Genomic DNA, 14659 nt, shown 5'->3' with positions numbered 1-14659 from the left:
TTTCTTGACGCCCTGCCTTGAAAAGCAGCGTGTTTTTCCAATATCAGCGCCGTGTGTGTCTTCTCTCCGTTCTCGTCCTGTGTCCTTGCGCTGTTTTATTACAAGATGCTTAACCAAATCGCCCAAACTGCCATTTTACTACAGATACTTTTCCATATGCCTTCCACTTTCCATCCATTTAGCTAACAACATTTTTGCGCACGGCTTTGGCGTGCCTGAAGCCAATGAAACTTGAAGAAGAGATGAATCCATTTTGGATACCTCAAGACTTAATTCGTATTACGCGATGACGCTGAATGTGAAATGATTTCACGCGAAACGAGCACATAGTACATTTTGTACGAAGCGCGAAATATGAACGCAGCGATGAGAAAGAATAAATAAATATTTATGCACGTTTAGCACTCCAGAAGGCTGTATAAGCGCTTGCTTTCTTTGCCCCGTCGCGATAAAATAAACTCACAAAGCGGTATGAAAGCTAAAAATTTGCTTTTTCGACGAAAGAATTTTAGTAAATGCATTGTGCAGATCAGTCCCATCCGGGAGTTGCCCATAAACCTGTCACTGGACCGAGGAGTCTATTGATGAACTCAGTAAGAAGAGCCTGAAATCTCGACTAAGCTGTGACGAACAGGGTTAGGGGCACAGCCTACATTGAAGACTTTCTAGCTGCATTGATCATGGGTTCATTTTCAGCAGAGGTACTAGGCCAACACACAGAAATTGCTTGACTTAATTTTTTTTTTTCGTTACTGGCGAGCAACGCAAATACACGCGGCCGTCATCAGTAGCTCGACCCGCTTAAGGTTAATATATAGCAGTAATCAAGCTTTTGTGTCGGCATTTTCACTTATCCTCTAATGATGGTAAACACCATTGGATGTTTTACCGTACGATAAAAAAAACTCTTTTAGCCAGTGCTGCTCATTTACTGCCTTTCGTATAAACATCGAAGGCCCGAAAAATTGACCCCATCCGTGGAAGAGGCTCTCATAATTGCTAATACCTAACGTAATATGTACTTTAGGCAAACAGGCAGGCAAACGTTAGATCAGCCTTTTAAGAAATCACGACAACAGTGCGTAGAAAGTGTTTGGGCAACCACTGCGGGGACTGTGAGGCCTTATTTTCCCAAGTTTATGGGGTCATCTTGTGGTTTGTGTCCCCGCAGAGCTGACCGAGCAGTCGTGGTCCACAGGATACACCACGGCGACCAAGGGCGAGGACACGGAGTCCTCGTCGGCGTCAGCATCCACCTTCAATGCCAGGCGTAAGTCTCCGAAGCGGCTGAAGGGCCTGAGTTCAACTTGCACCTCTTTTAATTGCGAATAAGCCACGACATAGGGAGCTGCGGTTAGGCTGCAACACTACCTGAATGACATCCGACTGTTCTATTTCCAATCTATTCCACTGCTATTATTTAAACCTTTCTTTATAGACTAAAAGTCACTGCACGGCTCCTATCGCCGGGATTCTTATTGGATGCTGAGGATGGGAGCGCAACGGAAAGGAAAATAGAGAAATAATTGTTGCTTCATTCCAGCCAACTCTTCAGTTAAAGGACTATAGACACCCAATTTTTGCTTCCGTGTTTCCTGATTTCAAATGACGCGTTAGACATTGCTATACATGGATCACCTCGTTATACTGACTTACGTCCACTGAATAATTTATACCTAAATTTCTTCTCGATGTTGTTTACGTTTCATCAACCGAACGATGGCTGTGACGAGCATTTGACCTTAGTCAAATGTTTAGGGGAATCCCCCAAGGTGGAGTAGATTTGTGATAAGGGAGTAATTACTCATTGGCATCCACCCATGCGCAGCCATACGGCTACAAAGGAAAGCTAAACAGCTTTCCCCTAAACATTTGACCAACACAGTTCCCACTTCGAGTTATTGATCAATTCGCTCTTGCCCTACCATAAGCTTGCCGTCCTGGTTAGCTCAATTGGTAGAGCGACTGCTCCGGTGAAGCGGTGGTCCTGGGTTCGAACCCCGGACCAGGACGAATTTTTCTTTAACTACGAAGTTTCTGAGAAAGCTGTTTAGCTTTCCTTTGTAGCCGTATGGCTGCGCACGGGTGGATGCCAATGAGTAATTACTCCCTTATTGCATTTGACCTTAAGGTTGCGTGAGACATGAAAAAACGTCACTGTAACTTTTGATACGTCGTTTTCTGTTATTTCAACTCTTGAAGCAGGCTGGTTTAAGTGTTGTAGCGAATTAAACTACTTATCAACGCTCGTACTGGAGTTTCATTCATGCATTATGTAACCTAAAGGTAAATTCATCGAGAGAGCCGCCGCTCGGTTGACGGAACCGAAACAGCATGAGAGGATAAATTAAATGATAAAATACTTAGCATAGCGGTTATAGGCGGATACCACGCGGGGATGCTAAACGAGAAATTCCACGAGAAATAACACAAGAGGAGAAGCTTGCAGCAGGAGTCTGTACTATCTGTCCAGACAACGAGCTCCCTGCATCAAAAGCACGTGCAGACATTAAATTCACTTTCCGCGCTAGTCTCTTTGGAGACCGGCCTTGATTATATATATAGCCATGGCATCCACAATATGTTCTTGGAAGTAAGCGCTTTGTTCGTCAGGTCTTTCTCCTCCTACCATTTCTGTTGGCCACTTAAAATCGATCTAAGTGCGAGCTTCCATGGTCCTCTAGCTAGAGTAGACTGGTTTTAGCAAACTCACACAAGGTGCTAAGTGGAGCCGAATAGTGATTGCTCTAAATTTTAACTACATAGCTATTTTTCGCAATCTTCGTTGAGTATTGTCTGCATGTCAGCTATTTGAGTCGCTGTGTCTACGATATTGGGCATTCCGAGTGTGGCAAGCACTCAATTCCAAGTTGCCCTTTAGTGCATTACAGTGAAGCCCATGTGAAACTGTCATCACAGTAAAATTTCATTTTGTCACTACATAGCGCTTTTCAGTTGATCAGCAATGGCTATTATGTTTACTATCTCGCGATTCAGAGCTGAACATCACTAAAGTTGTCTTGCAAACATTTCCTCTTACGTCGTGAAAAGTGCGCATACTTGCTGCAAGCACTGCGCGCATTACCGAGAACTTCAACCATCTTTTTTATTTCGTGCCCCACAGCAACACCGTAAGTTTTTGAATTCTATATTTTGCACTGAGCAGACGCCAGTCCCAGTTTCAACATTACTGTGCATGTTTCGTCTGCCCCTACACAAGCGGAAGATTCTAACCATTTGCCTAAACTTTCCCGTTCACGCATCTGGCGCTCCTGTTCACAATGCTCCACTCTCTCGCAGGTCAAAGGCAAAGCTGTACGTGGCAGGCACGCTTCTTTTTATTCTGGCCATGTCTGTTACAGCCATGCTGCTCATGGAGAGGCAGAGCGCAGGTACGCCACCTCACCTCTCTTCATTTTGTTGCTCTTGCAATCCACCGCGCTTTCTTGGTGCCTTTGGCGTTTGTATGCTGAACTCAAGGTCGCGGGATCAATTCCCAGCCGCGGCAGCTGCATTTCGACGCAAGGGAAATGCACCACAAGCTTACGCTCTGTGTGCAATATCAGTGCTAGTTAAATCACTGCTGGTGATCAAAATTATTGCCGAGCTAGCAACAACGGAACCACTTTATATTTACCTTCTCTCATTCCCTTCGCCATCCCTTCCCTCACTTTCCACACGGAGTGGTTGAGGCTTTCAGCGAGAGTAAGACACTTACCGCTTATTTCCGTTGCTCATAATCAGAACTCATTTGCGGTGGATTCCTTCGCTCGCTTACATTTATCATTACTGTGGTCATAAATGGAAATATGACCCACTCAGCTGCAAAGTGTGAGCGTCAACAACACATTTCAGTGATACTAAAATATTGTTGCAACTATACTAAATGCAGCGTGCAAAGGCAGCAGAAGTGCAAGGCATCATACATTTCTAAGGGCGCCCAAGAATTGTTGAGATAGGAGTCCGTAAATTTAGCAGGGCAGCAGCAGACCACCGGTTAACACAGCAACGCAGAAGATAGCCTTGTTCCTACGAACAAATAATCCTAATACTGTTTTTTTTTCACTACGATAGCAAAATAAGCTCAAAATTAGTTATCAGCTTTCAACTCTGTTATTTCTCCTATCTCGCTGTCACGGGCGAAGAAGCCACAGCAGAGCCAACTAAATCATCGGGTGAAGATTACGAGGCTGTTGTCGAGTTTAACGGTGCGCACTTGGCAGACAGCTTTGCTCCCCTACATAGCGGAGATTAGGAGGTTTGCTGGGACTGGATGACCGCAGCTTACGCAGGGCACTAATGGATGGAGATCATCAGAAGGGGCTTTCACCCTGCTGTGAACATAATCCGGGTGGTGATGATGATGATGACGACGATTACAGGCTGCCAGGATCGGGGAAGTCACGGTACCGAACCGATCTCTAACAGTTTTCACGCCTGTGTGATATAGCTTCTACTCTGATGGCAATATACTTTAAAGAAAAATGTCTTTGCAACACAAAAATTCAGCAACGAAAGACAGAAAAGAAAAAAATCATTGCCTTTTATCAGGCTGCCTGGAACAGTCATCGTCTCCACTAAGGGTATGAATAATTTTCTGCGGCGCAACAAGCTCTATAGAAGGTTGTGCATAATTCTATGAACGCGTTACACGGTTCACTGTTTAATAAGGTATACAGTGATCTCTTGTAACTCATGTACAGCTTTTATAGGAGCGCATTTCCAAGGGTGTGGTCTTAAATTCTCTAACGACGTAAATTCACTTTCCGCAAGAAATATAAAGCTACGGGTTGACTGTAACGGTCCATACCAGGATTCAGTGTGAAGTTGTAATTTCAGACTTCTCATCGTATCTTTAAATGCAGCTTTCCGTAGACGCTTTCCTCAGCCATCACGTCTTCCACGCCATTAACAAAATTCTTCTATTTTCCCGGCAGCGGAGCGCAACTCCGACCAGGCGGCCGCCACCACGGAGACTGAGGAGCACGTCTCGTGGGTCAGAGCGGCGCGGACGACCAAAATGGTGGGTTGGTTTGGTTTGCTTTGGTTTATGGGGTTTAGCGTTCCAAAGCGATTCAGGGTCTGAGGGACGCCGCAGTGAAGGGCTCCGGAAATTTCGACCACCTGGGGTTCTTTAATGTGCACTGACATCGCACAGTACACGGGCCTCTAGAATTTCGCCTCCATCGAAATTCGACCATCGCGGCCGGGATCAAACCCGCGTCTTTCGGGTCAGCAGCCGAGCACCATAACCACTGAGCCACCGTGGCGGCAAAATGGTGGGTTGGGCCATATTCTGTATTTGTACATGGTGTATACTGCCGCCCTACCCTTATCCTTTCTTGCTATATCGCTCCCTCCTTTCCTTCAGTCTTCCTGTCCTCTCTCTGTCCTTTTTCTCACGCTATCGCCGCAGCTCAGGTGCTTCAGGTTTTTATGGCAGATGCCGCGGCTAGCAACATATTTTCCTGCATTGTTATTTTTATTAATATATAGCCGCTAACAACAATGCATGTAATTCTTGATGTAAAAGGCACGCCCAGGTACTAGGTTGTGTTTCTAGCTGACAACGTTGCGCCGGGCCTGCGAAACGACCCTCCCTATACTAGTGGAGACATGTATCAGTGTGCTTCAAATAATTTCTTACAACCCTCTTGCAGTCAAGAGGATTTCTTTTCTCGGGCTGTGGCGTTAAGAGAGCGAACGAAGAACCGTCACAAGTTACGCGCGCTCCCAGAAGAGTGTCGCAATCGGTACTCATTCGCCCGGGCACAGTGTTTGTAGCGGTTTTGTGCATCCTCTTTCGACGTCAAAAGTGGTCGAAACTAAAACCAAGGCAGTTTGTTAGAAAGGGATACTTAGGCACATTTTCTTAAAGATTCATGTATTTGCTCCTTTAGAAGCTATCGTGACGTTCAGAAACAACGAATATAGTGTGGAATCAGCACTGAAATTATTGGCAAATTTTTAATTCCGTTCTGAACAGCGCTTAGACCTAGTCACGTAGCATCGCTGGGGTTCGCAGATGTCAGATTAAAGAGCTTACTCACGACTTAATCAGATTAACCACGACGTTATGAAAAAGAGAACTGGCAGTGGCTTAGCTCGGCTATGCCAGGATATGCGTTGCGAAAGCTAAGCAGCCTTGTCGCCGTCCGTACTGCCGCCTCAACTGCAGTTTCGGCGCACGCGAGCTCTCCTTTTCAATCCTCCGACATGTTATCAGGCATCCGACACAGCTGGCGAAGCGAGCGGAGGCGAGCGCAACGACGAGGCAAGCGGTGTGACGTCACAGCAAACGGCGGCGGCGGCTCCCCGGCGAGGCGCGCGGTGTGACGTCATGCCAGACGGCGCGGCGAGCGCGCGGCGTCCGCCAGCTGCGGCGGTTGCTAGGCAACGGCTCAAGGTCGGTTTCTGTGCCTCCTAGGAGCACCGCCACAGCGAAATCGCAACTTCGTGGCCAATGTAGCTTTCGCTACAAAATCGGCCGACGCCACTGGCTGAAGGGCCTGCTTTGAGGGTCATCCGCCGCTTCCTGCTTGAGTTGTATCCGACTGTAGCGGCACAGGCCTGCGTCTTGCATATTCTTTTGCGAGCCCTTATTGTAGTAATGGGACATGCGAAATCATTACTAGGATCGCCGATACCTCGCAGGTTCCTGCAAGGCGTGTGGCGACCTTCTCCGCGGCATGCACGACAAATTCGCCCGGGACACGGGAAGCGTCGACCACGGCCACAGGGTCGTCTCCGCCTCCACCAACGCAGCGACACGGATCGTCACGTGAGGTGGAGACGGAAGACGAAACGGAGGTGACGTCACGCGGCCCTGCGTCAACTTCCTCAGCGGAGAAATCATCTCCCGCGGCTGCAGCATTCGAAACGACCGACAAGGGGCAGCTTACGAGGAGAAAGCCACGGGAAAGGCGTCGTTCATCGACATCTGCAGAGAGTAAGAATGAGCGTTAAAACCTTACATTAATGAGTTTAACCGGTAGGTTTTTCTGTAACATTCCTTATATGTTCATTCCTTGGTGCAAAAGTGCAAAAATGTATTCAGCGCCCTGTTCACCAAAGGAAGGGAAAATATGGTTGGTTGGTTGGTTTATGGGGTTTAACGTCCCAAAGCGACTAAGGCTATGAGAGACGCCGTAGTGGAGGGCTCCGGACATTTCGTCCACCTGGGGTTCTTTAACGTGCACTGACATCGCACAGTACACGGGCCTCTAGAATTTCTCCCCCAAAGAAATTCTAGCCGCCGCGGCCGGGATCGAACCCGCGTCTTTTGGGTCAGCAGCCGAGCACCATAACCGCTGAGCCACCGCGGCGGCGAAAATATGATTGACCTGTTTCATCTAACAACAAGTGAACAGCATCGCCAGAGAGCATAAGTATATCCTGTTTGCCTACATAAAATATTAGAATTAATCGGCGCGTAGGATTGCTTCTGCGAAGCAATAACTACGTCATATACAATGACGTCTCAAAAAGTTAAGTAACGTTGTCCTATCTTCGTGATTTCTATGAAGAAAAGGCTTCGTGATTTTGAAATTCTATTGATGTAATAATGAATATGTAAATGTTAAAGAAGCAATTATTACGCATAACATGACATGAAAAGCACCATTTAAAATGAAGAAATATACTCGCGAAATAAACGATTCGGGATATATTCCCAGAAAGAAATAATCATCACATTTTAGGCAAGACGTCGTCAGGTCCTCGGCAGCTGATTTTTCGCTGGCTTCCTGGCTAGTATACGTAAATTAATGCAACACTTTCAGCTACCCCATTTCAGCACTGGGTACAGCGCCTGCCGATGAAAACCTTAATTGTTCCTTGTGTATTAATTAAACAGTGTTATGAAAGAAAGTGCAGCAACCCGTCCCTTTTACTCCCCTCGAAGAAAATGCCATCACTGACTCGGACCTTGACCGAGGCGCCATTGTGTAACTAAGTGAACCAAGTGCAATCTGTGATTAGCCTGATCTCAATCCGGGTACCCTCGAGCCTCCCCCTTTAATACAAAAAGACTTTTGATTAATAAATACCCTGACAAGACGATTGAGCTCAAGGTTCATATAGTATGCTCAATGCCTTCTCCTGATTGACCTCCCCAGAAATTTAATCCGCAACTATGCATTAATGAAGTAATCAAAGTTAGTTGATTACGCGCAATCCCTGTGCTCCACTTGTCTGCTTTCATCTGCGTGATCAGTGAAATAAGGTTACACATGAGATGAAAATAATTTGTTATTAGCTCTATGTTACCATACCCTATTAAAAAGCAATAAAAAGGTAGTAAGTGCCGCATTTACTAACTCTCACTGCATTTTATTTTCTTTGTAATAAATATTTGCCATCCTCTTCAAAGTAGTTAGTAAACGTCAGCCCTTCTTACCTTTTTACTATGATCGCTAGTTAGCACCTGGTTAGTAACCGTTCCTTCGACCCTAAAGTCATAGAAGATAACTGACAAAGATTGTTGAGTGGATAAAGTGGTCTTGCAGTTAAATATTTATGCAGCGTCGTGCGGTAAAGTATGTTAACCTGTTTCTACAATCTCAACTTGATAATTAAGGCTGGTACCTTAGCTCAACGCATAAGAGTCAACAGCCCGTGGCTGAGAGGCAGATTTACGAAGCATGTAAGACGGTGAAACATTTACCCGTGCATCACGCAATGCACATGTCGCGCCTGTGTGACTCTCCGAGCCTTTCTGTGCGTCCGAGCATTTGTGTGTGTCCGGTAAGGTAGATAGCGGAAAAATGCGTCGTCGACAAGTTCCCTACCTCGTGCACAGGTTCCGCGACGTCCCCGCCACAACTCGAGCGCCCCCTGGTGGTGTGCGTGGTGGGCGGTTACTTGCGATCCTCCAAACCTCCACCCGCCGGCCTCTGTGACTACATGGTTTTCGAGCACGTGCGCGTTGCGAAGGATTCCGAAGATTTCGTAGCCACTTCGAACCGTGAGTTGACCGTTTCGGGTCTTTTTTTTTTTTTTGCACAGCGCGATGACATTTACTGCTTAAACCTTCTTTTTTGGCAATACTGATGAAAATACGACTGCAGTTAAGGGGTGGTGCAGGTGGTGTAAAACATTTATTTGTGCTGTGTACAAGAGAGGTATTGCTTGGACCGTGCCTGAAGGGCCCGACCCTCACAATCACTAGGAGGGATCCCTAGTCCGGGACCCCTGTGGCCTCCGCGACGGCCCGGGCTCTTGTCACCAGGGCTCGTTGGTCCTGGAGAGTTGAGCAGCCGAGCAGGGCAGCCTCCCAGTCCACTCGGGTGGGGTGGGGGTGGGGTGGGAAAGCAGGATTGGCAGGGCATGCCCCCACCATGTGATAAGTGTCCGCAAGCACTTCCCCACAGTGTGGACACTCGCCCCAAAAAGACCGAATTGAAATGCTTAAGAACTGCCGGGCACAGTACCGTGTTGGTGTAGAGGCGAAGAAGCCAACGCTCCTCTGCCTTCTTGAGGCCTTTACAGGGGGGTGGGTATCGGCCATGAGCGGTTTGATACAGGAGAGAGATCCGCCGGAAAGTAATAGCCGGATTATCTAGAATAAAACATTTTTGTTAAAATCTGTGCCCGACAGCTAAAAAATCGTATTTCAGAGATCTTAGCCTGTTCGTTTTAAATGTGTTGTCTATTTTTATCTGCCTTGCTTGGTTAAAGTCATGCATTTGAAATATAGGGGTGTTTTTGAGCACCTATTTGCCACCAGTTCCGACATACAATAGCCTTGAAAAATATCCCGTTTTGCTGGCTACGATTCCTCTTAAGCAGTAAGAAAAAAGTCCGTGCCAGGTAAAAAATTTAAAAATAAAAAAACAATCCTGTATAGAGTGTGCCTTTTTGTGTCAGACTGCAGTGGCGTGAACAAATTTGAATCTTATTTGGAAATGCCGCCGCGGTGGCTCAGCGGTTACGGTGCTCGGCTGCTGTCCCGAAAGACGCGGGTTCGATCCCGGCCGCGGCGGCTGGAATTTCTTTGGAGGAGAAATTCTAGAGGCCCGTGTACTGTGCGTTGTCAGTGCACGTTAAAGAACCCCAGGTGGTCGAAATTTCCGGAGCCCTCCACTACGGCGTCTCTCATAGCCTTAGTCGCTTTGGGACGTTAAACCCCATAAAACCAAACCAACCTTATTTGGAAATATAAATTAGTACAAAAATCGCACAGCTGCATTCTGCGTATAGCTGAGCATATAGCTAAGCTTATACGGTCCTATTGTCGAAACTTTAGCAAGCGCCCTGAGGCTTTCCCCTCCCTTGTTCATTTTGTGTGTGTCAACAGAGCAATAATAAAGTTTTTTCTCTCTCAACAAACCATAAGCCTGCCCTCTCTCTACCATTGCGACTGATATCTATCCCGAACTTCATTGTGATGCGGCAAAACTGTGCGCAAGCAATGGCGTTGCATGACAGGGATAAAAGAAAGAGAACGCTTTCTAAGTTATTCAGAGAGACAGTGGCGATGCGGCTTCTGGGTGCACAAAAACTGTAGGTCTGAATTCTTTTTTTTTTTTGGCGTACAAAATTCTACAAGATGCGTCCTAAAGAAGGCTTTCTTTACCTATATGCAGCGCCGCGAGGGTGGAAAACGCTGCTATTGTTATTTGTTACCGTCGTGAACGTAGCCCAGTTGAGCTCATTTTTCGGTCACTTGGAGCCTTTACAACATTTTTGTTTAGTAATTTCCTGTCTATTTTCGACCCTAATATTGTTCGACATGAAAGACGAATGCTCACACATAATAAAACAAGAAAAAAAATCCAGAAATGGGATTTAGAGACAAAAAACGCCTTTTTTCTAAGCGCATGCCCCCTTAAGGGCAGATAATTTAGTCAGAGCAATGAAACGGCACAGCTGGAGGCATATTTGGGCAAACAATTTAAGACAGCGAGATGGCATGAAAAAAAAAAAAGAAAGGCGGGACTTGGCTTCATCATGTGAGTAAGCAATGTGCTCCCATTTTACCTACGAATGCGACCACCTCATCAACATTACTGAATGAATGCGTTGTACAGTACATGAACAGCTATTGCGGAGTGATTAGTTCTATGCAACCCTGTTGCTTATAAATTTATATCCTAATGCAAAATAATTTATATTTATATGCAAAATAATTTATATTTAATTTATAAATTTATATCCTAATGCAAAATAATTTCAATTTAGCGTTGATGCTTTCTTCAGCTCAGTTGACATTACCTTTTGTGACGTATTTTAAATGCATGCCGCAAGTGAGCTGTTTGATTCACAGCTTAAAATCTATTCCCTAATGAACAACATAGCTTTCTTTTACTAGAAAAGTGATCCAGTGCTACACTTTAAGACGAGGACACAGGAAGAACTTGACAGGAAGGTCGCCCATCCTGTATTCCCATGTCTTCGTCTTAAACTGTAGCGCAGGATTACTTTTCGAGTAGAAAATGTATAACCAACTAGCATGGGCGTCCGGAGGGGGGGGGGGCAAGGGGGGGCGGCTGCACCCCCCTGGAAAATCACTCACTCGAACCGTGTGTGATGGCCGCACACCAGGGGCCGTGGTGCGCTCAGCCAAAAGGGTAAAAGCAGCCCCGCTTCCACGCTTTGGGTCACATCTGCGAAATGCCGCGTCCGGGCGGGCGTCGTTCCGCCGTTTTCAAACCACGCCATCGTTAGCTCTACTAAAAGGCGACCTGTTGCAGACATACAGCGGCACCGGCGAGCATGTGTTTGAGCCTTCTTACGATCGGTGTCTGTTTCTTTGATCTCTAGAGAGATAGCGGCACGGAGGCAGACAGTGCACAGAGCATCTTGTTTTCGCCTTCGTCGCTCGCTATAATCAGGATACGTTCGTACGCCGGCCACCGATTAATTCTTCAGGAGGGAAGGACAAATCAGCCGTATCCACCCCCGCTTTGTCGGGCTGCTCAGGGTCAAGCGGGCGGTGGGTTGGCGCCGCAGCCGCCGCTCGCTGTCTCCTCCGATCCACGGGAGAGCGCAGTTCGGTAGAAGCGCCGCTTTCAGAATCTTCGGCAAAGGGGATTAGCTGCTTTTGTTCACGGCGACGCAGTCTCCAGAGGCGCCCCCACACCAGCGTTTCTTGCGTCTTCTCCGAAAACCAGCGCCTTTGGTCAACGCAGACCGATGGCGCCTGCCTGGCTCGCCTGTAACCTCTGGCTGGGTCTCAAATCACAACAGCGCCCATGTACTGTGCGTGTCAGTGCACGGTAAAGAGACTGTTAAGGTCCTAGTACATGGGCCTGGAAAGACTACTTCCCGACGTGTGTCATCGGGAAGCAAGATGCGGTGTCAGGATCGAAGAACGCAGGTCTGGGAGAAATTACCACCAAACGTGGGTCGTCGTTAAGCAAGATACGGCGAAGGCTAAGCAGCGGCGGAGGCAGCTGGCACACATATGTCTCCTGGGTGGCTGAGAGTACCTGCTTTCTACTCGGCGACCGTTGCCCCAAGCCTGCCGTCATGGACCACACAGGGGACCCAGGGGCCAGGTGACAGCTGATTCCATTCACCGAGCCCTTCCCGGTCGGAGTACAGAACCATAAATAAGGGGTTGAAGTTGTAGCAAAAACAGACCGCCTTTCCGAAGTCTCTTCAAGTGTCGCCGCCGCCGCCGCGGGGAGACCGACGTTATCTTCCCTAATTGCTGCGAGCGTGCACGGGGACAAAGGGCTTGCTCTTTGGCGTGCCAAGCACCGCGACGAGCTGGCGGGCATCATTTTGAACATCTGCAAGGACAAAGGACAACTTTCCGGCCTTTTCCTGACCTCTTTGTTCCGGCCTCGAGCGGCGGATGCCATCTGAGGAACAACAGATGTCGGTGACCCGCGGGACTTTCAGCTGGCCAGAAACCACCACCTACCGCAGTCAACGCCTCGACGGCGGCCTTCTTTCCTTCGGAATCAACACGTGACAGGGGCGTGACCCTAGGTGCGGTGTTGTGTTTGTGCGCAGAGGTGAAAGTTATAGGCCCCTCCCAATCCGGCGTGGGCGTCCTCAACCTAGGGAATTTGGGGACGAAGAAGGGTATAAAAGTCGACAACGAATGCGGCAGAATAGTCTCCCACTTCGGTCTCTCACTCAGGTCTCTCACTTCTCTTACGCTTGTAAATATGTGAATAAACCTTCCGTACACTTTCCTCCTAAATGGAGTTCGCCATCTTCCTTTGGAGCCGGGACCTGCTGCCCTGAACGACCCTCCACAACTCGCTGGGCCCCTCCGTCCACAACAAGACCCAGACCCAGGTGGTCGACATTATCCGGAACTCTGTACTACTCCGTCCCTCATAGCCTGATGCGTTTTGGGGCTCTGAACCCCATAAAAACACAACAACAAATTTTCCGACCGGAGTGGCGAGTGTTCCTTCCCCTCGGAAGTCGCGCGGCGTTCCTTTCACCCCCCAAAGTGCGCATTCGGGGATATTGCGGCAAGTAAGCCCTTGCACGTGTGCGCGCCTCTGTGTTTGTGCTTCGGTGTTTTTAGTGGCCGGTTGTCAACGAAGGTCAGAACAACCAAGACAGCGGACGAGAAAACGACGAGCGGCGAGCAGTGTGTGTGCGGTTGCTCGACTGTGCGGATGCGCGAGCAAGATGGAGCGAGGTGTATGAAGGGGCGAGCGTGCATTTATCTTGTAAAGAAGTTTTTGTTGTATATATAGTTGTCTTTTGTTTTCAACGTACGCGTTCAACCGTTTTTCCATTCAATGTGTATGATGAGTATGCACCGAGAGCGTGTAGTGAAGCACAGAAATGAATTTATCACCCGTGTAATTACACAATTCGCCCAGAAAAATCCGAGGCGCCTACAGTTGCTGTTCAAGGAAGACTGACTGAGTGACTGTAGTAGCGTGTTTGTGAACATATTGTGCTGTGTGCTGGTCATCAATCCGGGTGAGTCGAGAACCCGTATGCAGCAAGACTGAGCACTCTTCTCCACGAAGTGATAGTATCTTTTTGTATTTTTTATTAATTTTAATTGTTTTTTCGTTGATAAACTTTAATGTATCTCTCCTAGCCGCGCTTTAATTTGCTGTTTGTAATTTTTCTTACATGTGCGTATTTTACTTATTTTTTTATTTATATATAAATAAATAAATTTACTCCGCAAATTGTGCCTTTTTGCTACGAATATACCCCCCCCCCCCTCCGGCGCCAACAACCAATGGGGCCCCCCCCTGCAAAAAATTCTGCGGACGCCCTTGCCAACTAGCCTCGCAACGTGTCTTGTTAAAATACATTGCTGATGCAGAGGTACACTACAAAAGTGACAAAGTGAAAGAAAAGTTGATATCAATAAAAAATGGCTGAAGGCTTAGCTTGGTTAAGCCTGACTGATTGCGAAAGCAATATCGCTCCGCACTGCTCATAGATTCTTCTTCGGCATTAAGAGCGTCCATGAAACTACCCTCGTTTAAACTTGACTCTGAACTTGTAGATGTAACCGCAGCAAGCCGGCGTGCTCGCCATTCTGCAGCATACGCACGTTGCTTCGCCAACCGTTGTTCCCTTTCTTCGTCTGTTTCTTCGGCACGGCGCCGTCGCTTGGCCGCGGCACACCGTTCCAGCCTCGCCTTGTACGCATCCTCCGACACAGCACAGCACTGCGAGGAGCACAGCCGCCGCCCCGTTTCATCCCAGTCTAGGGAGCGCC

The 14659-nt window shown here is 47.6% G+C and overlaps 1 protein-coding gene across 1 annotated transcript in view; it reads left to right on the top strand.

Moving 5' to 3' along the window:
* Window positions 1–14659, top strand: part of LOC149360041 (uncharacterized) — a 28524-nt gene that overhangs the window by 1234 nt on the left and 12631 nt on the right. The window contains exons 2-6 of the mRNA XM_089569182.1: window positions 1172–1270; window positions 3301–3392; window positions 4938–5023; window positions 6655–6949; window positions 8801–8965. Coding sequence (XP_089425308.1) covers window positions 1172–1270; window positions 3301–3392; window positions 4938–5023; window positions 6655–6949; window positions 8801–8965 — 737 coding nt within the window. The remainder of the gene's footprint in view (window positions 1–1171; window positions 1271–3300; window positions 3393–4937; window positions 5024–6654; window positions 6950–8800; window positions 8966–14659) is intronic.

Source organism: Amblyomma mixtum, chromosome 2 (assembly GCF_055824585.1).
Source record: "Amblyomma mixtum isolate Tamu chromosome 2, ASM5582458v1, whole genome shotgun sequence".
Taxonomy (NCBI): Eukaryota; Metazoa; Arthropoda; class Arachnida; order Ixodida; family Ixodidae; genus Amblyomma; species Amblyomma mixtum.
Note: the sequence above shows the minus strand (reverse complement) of the source record. Positions and strands in the feature narration are given on the sequence as shown.